The sequence below is a fragment of the Nicotiana sylvestris genome, chromosome 3 (genome assembly GCF_000393655.2).
Source record: "Nicotiana sylvestris chromosome 3, ASM39365v2, whole genome shotgun sequence".
In the NCBI taxonomy this organism is placed as follows: domain Eukaryota; kingdom Viridiplantae; phylum Streptophyta; class Magnoliopsida; order Solanales; family Solanaceae; genus Nicotiana; species Nicotiana sylvestris.
This window is the reverse complement of record NC_091059.1, coordinates 212350885-212364047: the sequence shown is the minus strand read 5'-3', so window position 1 is coordinate 212364047 and position 13163 is coordinate 212350885. Positions and strand designations below refer to the sequence as shown.

General features: G+C 40.9%; 1 protein-coding gene across 1 annotated transcript; it reads right to left on the bottom strand.

Moving 5' to 3' along the window:
- Positions 1-3074: 3074 nt before the first annotated feature.
- LOC138888643 (uncharacterized) lies at positions 3075-5442 on the bottom strand. The gene is made up of 4 exons (XM_070170544.1): positions 5332-5442; positions 4797-5089; positions 4438-4546; positions 3075-3506 (listed from the first exon to the last, which is right to left on the bottom strand). The coding sequence occupies exons 1-4, from the start codon at positions 5440-5442 to the stop codon at positions 3075-3077; spliced, it is 945 nt and encodes a 314-aa protein (XP_070026645.1).
- Positions 5443-13163: the final 7721 nt, after the last annotated feature.

The following is a 13163-nucleotide window of genomic DNA, read 5'->3' as shown; positions in this document are numbered from 1 at the left end:
AGGCGACTCCTGATAATGCCGAAGAAGAGCACGTCGTCGAAACAGTAAGGATCTTGCAGGAGAAACAAGAGGCCATTTTAGGCCATCTCACATAGCATGATAAGGTTATGACAGAGCTGAAGCAGGTGTTATCGGGTGATAAATCAAGTCTATGGGATCTTTGAATCGAAAGAGGAGCGCATGTAGCAATACGTAGTGAAGGTTCAGGATCTGCTTGCTCGGTTTCAGGAGTGGTCAATTACGCATATCCCAAGGGAAGAAAATGCAGAAGCGGACGCATTAGCTAACCTTGGCTCGTCTATGAAAATAAAGGGATCGGAATCCGGTATGGTCGTACAACTTATGCACCCGGTTAGATGTAGATAGCTACTACGAGGTAAATGCGAGTAATTTGTTATGGTAATGGAGGAATGAGATCATTAATTACCTCGAGCACGGAAAGTTTCCTGAAGATCCCAAGGCATCCCGGGCGTTGCGCGCTAAAGCAGCGAGGTATAGTTTCGAACGAGGTCAATTGCACAAGAAATTTTTCTAGGACCCGCTAGCCCGATGTTTGGGAGCCTACGAAGATAATTATGTTATGCGAGAATTCCACAAAGAGATCTGTGGAAACCATTCGGGCGCAGATTCCTTAGTACTAAATTTGGTAAGGGCATAATACTATTGGCCCCGAATGGAACAAGACGCCAAAACTTTTGTTCAAAAATGCAATAAGGATCAGCGCTATGCACCGTTGGTACATCAACCAGTAGAACCATTGCATGCAGTTTTGTCTCCATGGCCATTGAAAAGTGAGAAATGGATATCGCCGGACCACTGCCGCCGACCCTTGGTAAGGTAAGATTTCTTTTGATTTTAACTGACTATTTTTTTAAGTGGGTTGAAGTATGTACTTATTAGAATATCGGTGAACGTGAAATGGTGGATTTCTTGTAGGAGAATATAATTTGCAATTTGGGATACTAAAAGAGATAGCCTGCGACAATGGGCCACAACTTATAAGCGCAAAGGCCACAAAGTTCCTTGAAGACTTGAAATCAAAATGATCACATCTTCTCCCTATCATCTGAGCGTAAATGGTCAAGCGGAATCAATGAACAAAGTGATTATACAAAATCTCAAAAAGAGATTGGAAACAACTAAAGGCAAATGTCCTGAGGAACTGCCAGATGTGTTATGAACGTACCGAACAACGACCAAATTAAGCATGGGAGAGACTCCTTTCTCCCTTACGTACGGAGCAGAAGCCCTGATCCCGGTGGAAGTAGGGGAGCCTACCTTGAGATACTTCCGAGCAAATGAAGAAACAAACAATGAAGCAATGTTGGTCAATTTGGAACTGCTTGATGAATGCAGGGACTTGGCGCATATAAGGATATCAACTCAAAAGCAAAGAATAGAAAGATATTACAATCAAAGAGTCAACCTGCACTATTTCAAAGTTGGAGACTTGGTTTTAAGGAAAGTGATTCAAAACACCCGGGAACTTAACGCAGGGAAGCTAGGTCCAACATGGGAAGGCCCCTACTGAGTTTCAGCTATCATCGGTAAAGGATCATACGAGTTGGAGAATCAAGATGGAGAAAAGTTTCCAAGTAACTGGAACGTGGCACACCTCAAGAGATACTATTGCTGATGAACATCACTTGTACTGAAAGTATGTGTTGCACTCTTTTTCCCTTTGTCCAAATTTTGTCCCAATTGAGTTTTTCTAGCAAGGTTTTTAATGAGGCAACAACGAAAAGAATACTATAAAGGAAGCTTCAACAACATCAGTAAGACCTTAAAATGACAAGGCACATACGCAAAGAACTACTACGGAGCGGTTAGATAGTCTTTTGCTCGATAGCAAAGTTCCTGCCGAAAAGTTAAGTTTGCTATCGAACAAAGATTATTCGACCGTTCACATGTGCAAGTCAGTGGGAATTGTTAGATAGTCTTTGTCTCGATAGCATAAATTCCTACGAGGAAGCAAAGTTTGTTACTAAACTAAAGGTTATCTAGCAATTCAATAGTGGAATCCTCGAAGGTGTAAAACTTCCAGTGTTCAATTCGCATTCTTCGCATTCGAACACTGGGGCGGGGAATGATACGAGGATACGGAAACAACGACTATCGTTTTGACCGGAATACGAAAATCGGAAGCATAGTTATATTATTGGGACTGGGGACTGCGCGGCCAACCCCGTAAAAACAAGTTGTACAAGTTAGCCACAAAAAATGGCAATTTCTTTTTAGCACAACGAATGCTTATGTACTTTTGAAAATGGAAGAAATAAGTATAAGTCCTTTTATTTCTATCTTATTTCTTGTCTGAATGATGAATTGATTCTATCATTTGAAAGTTAAACAAGTACGTCAAATGCTAGTATCATAATGAACATGAGACGTCCTCTTCTAGAGCACCGTAAACATAAGAGGTCCCTCTCTTATGAAAACCCTCACGGTAAAGGGTTGATTTCAAAAGAACCTACACCCGAAATCTAAATGCTTGCGGGGGAAAATACACCCAAAGCCTTGCATGATCAGAAGCAAACAGTAAAACTTGCGCAAAACACTTAAATGAAAAAGGATGCAAAGATCAAACTTGCATAAATATTTAAACGAAAGTACGCAAAAAGGAAAACTCATACAATACTTGAGGCAAAAAGTGTTTTTATTTCAGTGAATGTGCCAAACGGAACAAGTACAAAAGTTGGAAAAAATAAATCAAAAACTAAGTTGCTGCATCTCTGGAACCCGTAGGAAGAGAAACATCCGCGCCCCTAGGAGAAGTGGGTAGATCCGCCGCCGGTTCGATGTCTTGGACTTCATCATTTTGGCCTTCAACATCATTGCCTTCATGTTCCTCTTCAGTTCCTAAGAATTCGGAATCAGAATCAAAACCAAAAAATCGGTAGCATCAGGCCTGACCGGGAGACCCTTTTTAGTAGTTGACTCCAGCTCACGGGCTTTAGTGATTTCGGCATCAAAGTCAATGACACCCGTTTAGCCTCGTCCAATATTTTTCTCCTCATGCTGTACCTAGCATATAATTTTTCAACAACGAGCGAAGCCGTTTGACGCTTGAGTTCTTATTTAAGTTGGTCAACCTCGGCATACAGATTTTCCTGCGCGGATCTAACATACCGGAGGCTGACATAGAGATCACGGACAGTAGAACTGAAAAGTCTATTATGCTCAATGATCATCTTATACTTCTCCGCCAAATGAACATACTTCACTCTAGCAGCAGCAAGTTCTTCAGTTTTGGAATTAAAGGCCGCCTCCAAATTATTTATTCTTTCAGTGGAGGCGACCTTGCAATCAGATGCAGTAAGAACGGCACTATGGACTTCATCCCACTTGGCCCTAGCCCTTTCAAATTGATCCCTCAACAGGACGATCTCTCGACTAAGGGTCTTTACTTCTTGCTCGCGTTGCGGCAATCTATCCTCCAACACAACAGCCTTAGCAACTTTAGCTTCCAGTTTTGAGAGATAGTCTTTTGCTCGATAGCAAAGTTCCTGCCAGAAAGTTAAGTTTGCTATCGAACAAAGATTATCCGACCGTTCACATGTGCAAGTCACTAGGGATTGTTAGATAGTCTTTGGCTTGATAGCATAAATTCCTACAGGGAAGTGAAGTTTGTTACTAAACTAAAGGTTATCTAGCAATTCAATAGTGGAATCCTCGAAGGTGTAAAACTTCCAGTGTTCAAATTCGCATTCTTCGCATTCGAACAACAGTGCGGGGAATGATACGAGGATATGGAATCAACGACTACCGCTTTGACTGGAATACGAAAACCGAAAGCATAATTATATTATTGGGATTGGGGACTACGCGGCCAACCTCGTAAAAACAAGTTGTACAAGTTAGCCACAAGAAATGAAAATTTCTTTTTAGCATAACGAATGCTTATGTACTTTTGAAAATGGAAGAAATAAGTAAAGTCCTTTTATTTCTATCTTGTTTCTTGTCTGAACGATGAATTGATTCTATCATTTGAAAGTTAAACAAGTACTTCAAATGCTAGTGCCGTAATGAACAAGAGACATCCTCTTCAAGAGCACTGTAAACATAAAAGGTCCCTCTCTTATGAAAACCCTCACGATAAAGGGTTGATTTCAGAAGAACCTACACACGAAATCTAAACACTTGCGGGGGAAAATACACCCAAAGCCTTGCATGATCAGATGCAAACAGTAAAACTTGCGCAAAACACTTAAACGAAAAAGGATGCAAAGATCAAACTTGCATAAATATTTAAACGAAAGTACGCAAAAAGGAAAACTCATACAATACTTGAGGCAAAAAGTGTTTTATTTACAATGAATGTGCCAAACGGCACAAGTACAAAAGTTGGAAAAAATAAATAAAAAACTAAGCTGCTGCATCTCTAGAACCCGGAAGAAGAGAAGCATCCACGCCCCTAGGAGAAGTGGGTAGATCCACCGCCGGTTCAATGTCTTGGCCTTCATCAATGTCTTGGCCTTCATCATTTTGACCTTCAACATCATTGCCTTCATGTTCATCTTCAGTTCCTAAGAATTCGGAATCGGAACTGAAACCAAAAGAATCGGTAGCATCAGTCCTGACCTGAAGACCCTTTTTAGCAGTTGACTCCAGCTCATGGGCTTTAATGATTTTGGCATCAAAGTCAATGACACCCGTTTAGCCTCTTCCAAGATTTTTCTCCTCATGCTGTACATAGTATATATTTTTCAACAACAAGCGAAGCCCTTCGGCGCTTGAGTTATTCTTTAAGTTGGTCAACCTCGGCAGACAAATTTTCCCGTGTGGATCTAACACACCGGAGGCTGACATAGAAATCACAGACAGTAGAACTGAAAAGTCTATTATGCTCAACGATCTTCTTATACTTCTCCTCCAATTGGACATACTTCACCCTAGCAGCAGCAAGCTCTTCAATTTTGGAACTAAAGGCCGCCTCCAAATTATTTATTCTTTTAGTGGTGGCGACCTCGCAATTGGATGCAGTAAGAATGACTCTATGGACTTCAGCCCACTTGGCCCTAGCCTCTTCAAATTGAACCCTCAATAGGGCGATATCTCGGCTAAGGGTCTGTACTTCTTGCTCGCTTTGCTACAATCGATCCTCCAACACAACAGCCTCGGCAACTTTAGCTTCCAATTCTGAGGGGTGAGCAGTAGTTTGGTCCCGCTCGGCCAAAAGTTAATCCCGATCGGAGGTAAGTTCTTCCTTATCTCGAATCAACCTTTAGAGGCCCTCGAAAGCAAGAAATTGGCATGCTAAACGAAAAGTACAAACTCAAAATACTACTATATCAAAGATAGAAGAGATAACGAAGGAAACGAAAAATATACCGTTGCTGCGTTGTGCATAACATTGTTCAACAAACACTTTCGCAAGAGAGCTTGTATCTTTTCCCTATCTTTTTTTGAAGCCAAAGGCTTCAGATAGTTAGCAAGTTCCATCGACTGGGACATCAGATTGCATCCGGTAGAGACCGAGAGAGTAATGATCCTCCTCCTTTGCGGATCTTCTGAGAGGGTGGCATAATTTTTCCCCAAGATCCCATGAACTGGGACTGGGGGAGAGGAACATCCTCTTCTCGGATAATTGCGGCTAGTGGAGGTGATGTAGCAATTGCTAGTGGTAAAGGAAGAGTTGGTGAAGAAGGAGATGAAGTTGATGGTGTTGAAGGATGTGAAGTGATTACGGCAAGCGCAGTGCTGGCTGTTGGTTGCTCGTCAATCAAAGACGGTACAGACCCGGTACTCATCCTCATGCTACCGGGCGTAGCAACTAAGATCCGAAAGCGTGAGTTGGAATTTTCCACCATCTCAAACTCCCCAGAGCGCCGAGGCATCATCCTCGGTTGGTGTAACTAACTCAATAGATTGAGCAATCTGTTGAGCCAAGGAAAGTCATCATTTTCTATTTAGAGAAGGCTCCTCCTCGCTGGCTTACCCATCATCGTCAATCATCACAGTGTATATGGCCAGCCCGGGTTGGGGGCTCATTACCATAACTTCCGGAGACGACTCGGGAGCGACATTCATTGCCCTCTTATTCTTTTGCCCCGCCGCGGATAAACATCTTCTCTTTGGTTGTTTGTTCTCTAGCGGGGGACTACGACCCGAAGACACTTGTCTGTGTAAAAGCCTCATGCAGCAGCCTCGCCATATCAACATGATTAGCCAAAATGTCCTCATTGGGGACGACAATTGAGTCTTAGGGTTGACCTGAATTTAACATGAGAGAATGGTCAAACAACTTCCTTATATAAATAGGTAAAAAAACAAAATGAGTTCGACTTACCATTATTTTTGGGCTTCTACCCGTATTTAAGGAACAATGCTTTCCACGTGCGGATTTCGAGAGTAGTAACGTCCAAAATATTTTGGACCCATTGGTCCAAGCCTTCAACCCTATGTGGAACCTACCGAGTCGCTAAAATAAGTAAAATAAGAAAGTCAATAATGATATGGAAAGATCTTTAATAGAAGAAGAAACAAATGGTAGAGACTTACGAGTGCAGTTCCATAATTCTAGAAAGGCTGGAGCCATGGCTGGGATGATGTCACTGGTGTCGATTGAAATAAACCGTTCCATCCACCCACAGTTGTTATCATCATCCATGCTGGATAGCAGAGCATGGTGGCCATACTTGCTGAAATTTATCATTCCCCCGCGGAAGATCTTGGGGGAATAGAGGTTCATCACTCGAACTAGGGTTAGTTCTTCTCTCGTCTCCTAGCACAGGCGCCGAAGACAAGTGATTATCCTCCATAAAGAAGGAATTACTTGTGCCACGCACACTTGGTAGTGGAGGCAGAGCTCTCCACTCAAAGAGAACATTCCCAAAGTGAAGGGATACGTGTAAAAATACGTAAAATCCTTCTTGGGCAAAGTTATCTGCTTTGCCATGTCGGGATATCCAAATCTTGACAGTGACACTCTTCCTTCACAGCGAGATACTGGAAGGATAGATGGAAGAAGGGTTGCGTGGATGAGCACAAGGATATTTCTCTACAAAAGTTTTGGTAGTGACTAGACTCTTTGCGTTGATGGTGATCACCGTAGGAGGAGCAAAATCATCAGCTTTATCTTTGTTCCTTGAAGAACTAGGTTTCTGGAAAAAGAGGCCATTTTTTACCAAAAGGAAGGTTTTCAAAATTTACTATATTTTGAAAGTTATATGTCTTTGTAGGGAATGCTCTCGACGCACGATAAGCCAAGGGAGGCTAACGTGCACTATCGATGGCAAGGAGATGCAAACAAGCAACGCCGGTGACTGCTGCTATAACTCCGGTGACCTTAACAATGCAAAATTTCACTCCGTTAACATTTGGAAGTTTTCTACCACCTAATTTCTAACCAATTCAAGAGGAAAAAGAGCTAAGTGAGGATGAAGAGGGGAACGGTACTCAATGGAACAGTAAAATTGCTATTACTGCGAAGGAAGCTCAGAAATCCAAAGATCAATTGCCAACCAGTCCAAAACAATTGCAATTTTCTGAAGGTGGATCTTCAAAACCATCTCCAGATCCAGATCTCACAGCCAAAACAGAGATATGGAAGGTCATGCATGCAAAGGAGCTAAGACAACATAACCGAAACTCACAGATAGGGATGAGGCTAGAGTATATTCCACCAAGTCATAGAGACGGTAAGATTGTCATTCAAATAGAGGAAGAAGATGTAAGCGAGCTAAAGGAACATTGGGCGACTGCTCTAATTGGGTATGTACTTGGGGATACTCCGTATGAGAAATCTATAGAGAGCTATGTTGAATCAGTCTGGGATTTTGTCAATAGACCTCAGATCCTGTATCACCAAGAAGGATATTATGTGTTTCGATTCACAACAGTGGAGGAAAGAGACGCAATCATGCAAGTTGGGCCTTACTCATATCATAACAAGCCATTTATTTTGCAGAACTGGGAGAAAGATTTTCACTCTGATCCTAAGTGTATCACTACTATCCCCTTGTGGATTCACTTACCTAGCCTATCAGCTAGGTATTGGACTGCTGATGCATTAAGCAAGATAGCTAGTGCTGTAGGTTTACCATTGTACACTGATAAATTTACAGCAGATTTGAACAAAATTTCCTATGCCAGAGTACTTGTGAAAGTTGATATCACAAAGCCACTAGTGGCGACTATTGAGATTGAAACTCCCACAAGTACTAGACAACAGGAAATAGTGTATGAATGGAGGCCAAAATTCTGTAATGAATGTTTACATTTTGGTCATGATAGCTTTGAATGCTGGAATTCAACTAAACAGAATGAAGATGCTGAATTCAAGGCCCCCAAAAGAAGGAATAGAGGCAGAGGGAGAAAAGTTATTCAAGAATGGAAGCCAAAAGAACAGAAGGAACAAGAGGAGGGGATTGGAGAGGAGAATGAAGTACAACCCCCACTTGACAAAGACAATCAGACCTCAGTAGATAAACCAGACCATAGGCGCTTGATAATACAAAGAAGGAAAACAGTGAAAGACAAAATACTGCAGGTGTTCAGCAGGTGATAAATGATGAGGCTAGCACTTCCAATAGATTTTCAATATTGGAAGAATGTGGTGTACAAGGAGGGGTGAATAACTCTGATCCTATACAAAAACCACCATGATTATCGGCACTTGGAACATAAGAGGGCTGAACAAGCCCCATAAGCAGAAGGAACTGAGAATCTTTCTACAAAAGAATAAGATAGATATCCTAGAATGTCTAGAAACCAGAGTAAAAGAAAAAAAGACAAAAAATATCTTGTATAAGGTAGCTAAGGATTGGGGTTACTATTATAACTATACTAAGGCTGAGAATGGGAGAATATGGCTGTTATGGAGTACACATTTGACAGTAAACATAATTCAAGTCCATGAGCAATTCATTCATTGTCTAGTGATGGAACCAGTAACTAGATACAAAATTATGTTGATTGTAGTGTATGCTAGAAACAAATTGCAAGAAAGGGCTAGTCTATGGAATGGTCTGCAACAGCTAGGGGGCAGACTCAAATCCCCTGGCTCATAAGTGGTGATTTCAACAATGTCCTAACCACAGATGATAGATTAGGACAACCAGTCACTATGAATGAGGTTCAGGAGTTCAAAGATTGTATAGATAATATGCAACTGACCCCATTGAGGACTAAGGGATGTTTCTTTACTTGGTGTAATAAGCAGAGTGCAAATGATAGAGTATATAGTAAGATTGGTTGGGCTTTTGGCAATTTTGAATGGACTAAAGATTATGGGCATGTGGAAGCTGATTGCTTAGAACCTGGAGTGTCAGATCACTCACCAATCTTGGTTCAAATATGGAGAAGGAATACTATATATCCCAAGCCATTCAAGCTGTACATGGTAACAATGGAGCACAAGGAGTTTAAGCCTACTGTAGAAAGAATTTGGAAGCAGGAGATGGGAAATGATCCTATGTTTGGTATCTGGTTGAAGTTACAAAAGCTGAAAGGTGAGACTAGAGGGTTGAACAAGGAGATGGCAAGTTATGAACAAAGATTGATCCAGATTAGACAGAAACTGGAGTGTACACAGGCCAATTTGATACTTGATCCTTTCAACCAAGTATGTATAGATCAGGAAAAGCAAACACTACAGGATCTAGGGAAATAGAGCATCATAGAGGAGAAAATACTAAGACAGAAGGCTAGAGTTAATTAGATTGATCATGGGGATTCAAACTCCAAGTACTTCTATGCACAGCTGAAGATCAGAGCAAGCAAGAACACAATTACCTCTGTATATAATGAATTGGGAGTTAAGATCACTGACCCTAAAGTTGTATAAAAAGAATTCACTTGCTTTTTATGGGAAAAGCCACAGGTCTAAAGCCATGTCCTAATATCAAATTCATCAAAGAAGGAGAGTGCCTCTCAATGCATGTAACGACCCGATCGGTCGTTTTGAGCTCCAGTGCGTCATTTAGCAGTTTGAGGCCATGAGCAGCTTCATCTCAGGTATATTGACCTGAGTGTATGGCCAGAATTAAAATTCAGGAAGTTTGGAGTCAAATCTAAATGGAAATTCTCATTTTGAAAGCTTAAAATTGAAGAAATGAACTAGGATTGGAATTTTGAGTAAAAGACCTCGGAATTGGGATTCGAAGGTTCCAGCAGGTTCGTATGATGATTTCGTACTTGGGCGTATGCCCGGATCGGGTTTTGGATAACCCGAGAGTGTTTTGGCGCCTATTGTGGAAGATAGCATTTTAGAAGAAATTGCATCAGTTTGGCTTAAAATGCATTTCAGTGTTATTGATGTTCGTTTGGAATTCCGAGACTGGGAGTAACTCCGTATGGTGATTCTGGATTTGAGAGCGCAATCGGAAGTGAATTCGGAGGTCCGTAGGTCATTTTGGAGTCATTTGGCTAAATATAGAAATTTGAAGGTTTTTGAGAAAATTCGGCCGGAAGTGGAAATTTTGATATCGGGGTCGGAATGCGATTCCGAAAGTTGGGAAAAGTCCGTAATGTCGAATGTGACTTGTGTGCAAAATTTGAAGTCATTCCTGAATGATTTTGGTAAGGTTTGAGACACTTAGTCTCTTTTAAGGAAGCTTAAGTTGGAAAAGTCAACCAGATATTGACTTATGTGTTAGAGCACTCGAAATGCGAATTTTATAGTTCGGATAGCTTTGTTAGGTGATTTGGGACTTAGGAGTGTGTCCGGAATATTTTTGTGGTGACCGGTGTAGAATTAAACTTGAATCGACAAAGTTAGTATTTTGGCGAATTTCGGTTGATAGGTAAGATTTTGATCCGAGGCTCGGAATGGAATTCCGAGAGTTGTTGTAGCCGTTATGTCAGTTTGGACTTGTCTGCAAAATTTGAGATCATTCGGACTAGTTTTGACGTGTTCGACATCGGATGTGAAAATTTGAAGTTTCAAAGTTTATAGGCTTGAATCCGTGGTGAATTTAGTATTTTTGCGTTGTTTTTGGTGATTCGAAGGAACAACTAAGTTTGTGTCATATTATGGGACTTGTTAGTATACTTTGTTGGGATCCCATGAGGCTTGGACAAATTTTGAAAGAGTTTTTGGAAGATTTTTGTCGTTTTGAGCATAAATGTAATGATCTAAAGGTTCATTTTTAGTTCTAGAGATCCAAATTTGATTCCGAGACTTCCGAAATTTCGATAATGAATTATAGGACTGATCTGAAAATTTTGGTCTAATTTCATCAAGTCGCGATCAGGTTTTTGACGCGAAACATGAGTAATTGTTTAACGAGAAAAATGGATATCGCACTGGGAAAATGAGCTCCGAATTGAGTTTCGATTAAAGGGTTGTGTTCGTATTATTATTTGTGACTCATAGGAACAAAAATTGTCTAATTCCGAGTTCGTATGATGGAGTTAGAGCCATTTTAGTGAAAAATGGCTGTGCTGTAATTTAAATTGGCTGCTGGTGCATTTTTTTAGCAGCAGTGAACAGTAACCAGCGCGTGAACAGTACCGCACGGGTGAACAGTAATTGCGAAAAATTTGGGCAGTGAGTTTATATCCGATTTTGGGTCATTTTTCCACCATTTTCAGTCATTTTGAGAGCTTTTGGACGGGGATTGAAGAGAGTTTCAACTGAGATCGATTGGAGGTAAGTTTTATGAGTTAAATACATGATTTTATTGAAGAATCATCCTTGAAATCCATGAAAATATAGCCAAATTATAATAAATTAGGGTTTGAGATTGAAATTCTAAAATGAAGATTTGAGGGGTCATTTGAACTCCGATTTTGGTAAATTTTATATGTACGGACTCGTGGCGAGACGAGGAATCCGGTGATGTAATTTTTGTAATTTTTCGAGAAGTGGGCCCGGGGCTCAGGTTTTGCAAATTTCGTGATTTTCGATATTTTTCGAGTCTTTTCGATTGAGTTATATTCTCTTAGACTATTGTAATATATTCCTTGTGGTTTTGGCAAGATTCGACGCGTGAGGAGGTCGATTCGAAAGGAAAGGGCATCGCAGAGTAGACTTTTGGCCGTCTTGAGGTGAGTAATAGATGTAAATGCTATTCTGAGGGTTTGAAACCCCGGACTTTCATATCGTAACGCTATATTGAGGCGTGACACGCACTCCATGGCGAGTGCGGGGTCGGATACTATTGGGGATTGTGACTTGGTCCATCCCGTGTGATGTTTATACTATACTGGTGATTGATACACATACTTCATTGATATTACTGGGGGCTTGATGCCATGTTTGGGGCCTTGTGCCGATTTGTAAAATCCTTCGAGGATTGATATTACTGCTTAGCATGATTTGCATATCATTTAATTTCAGTCCAAGGTTTTAAATGCTGTTTTGCAAACTCAGCCATAATTCTAAGTGTTGAAAACTTAAATGATATTTTTAAATGTATTCCGGGCTGGGAACTTCTGTTTTGTAAATGCCCAAGGGGCTTATTATATTATTTTCTGGACTGATTATAAAGTGACTTGAAACAGTGGTAACAATGACACTGTGTGATATACTTGAAACAATGGTAACAATGACACTGTGTGATATACTTGAAATAGTGGTAACAATGACACTGGATGATATACTTGAACAGTGGTAACAATGGCACTGTATGATATAAATTGGTCAGGTAACAATGGCTGACCGGTCAGGTAACAATGACTGACCAAGATATTGCGCTTGGGCTGTAGGAGCCCCTCCGGAGTCTGTACACACCCCCAGTGAGCGTCGTCGACGATAAATAAATATGGATGGCTCGGGCTGCACGCCGCAGTGGGTACTGGAATGTACCATCATATGCATTTCATTGCATTCATGTATTTCTATTTATACTGTTGTTTAGCTGCTCAGTTCCATATGTTGCTGTATATTTGGATTTTAGCTTACTTTGTGTATTTACTAGATTTTCTTATCTTCGGACTGTAGTTACTTTTATTACTTACTGGGTCGGAGTACTCACTTTACTCCCTGCACCTTGTGTGCAGATCCAAGGCAGTCTCAGGCTTAGTAGATCCCTTTGATCAGCAGATCCAGCTTCTGGGAGTATCGAGGTAGCTGCCCAGCGTTCGCAACCATTGATCTTCTCCCTCCTATCCTATCTCTTTATTTCCGCATTATCAGACTTTGGATATACCATGTATTAGGATGATATTCTGTATTCTAGAGGCTCAGATTCGTGACACCGGGTCCTAGTGAGATTATA

Excerpts from the sequence above, each read along its gene's own strand:
- LOC138888643 (XM_070170544.1), bottom strand. The coding sequence starts at position 5,442 with ATGGAACTTGCTAACTATCTGAAGCCTTTGGCTTCAAAAAAAGATAGG. Across the intron at positions 5,090-5,331 it reads TTATGCACAACGCAGCAACG|CAAAGCGAGCAAGAAGTACA; the intron begins GTATATTTTTCG and ends GATCGATTGTAG. Across the intron at positions 3,507-4,437 it reads GCCAAGACATTGAACCGGCG|GAACTTTGCTATCGAGCAAA; the intron begins GTGGATCTACCC and ends ACTTTCTGGCAG.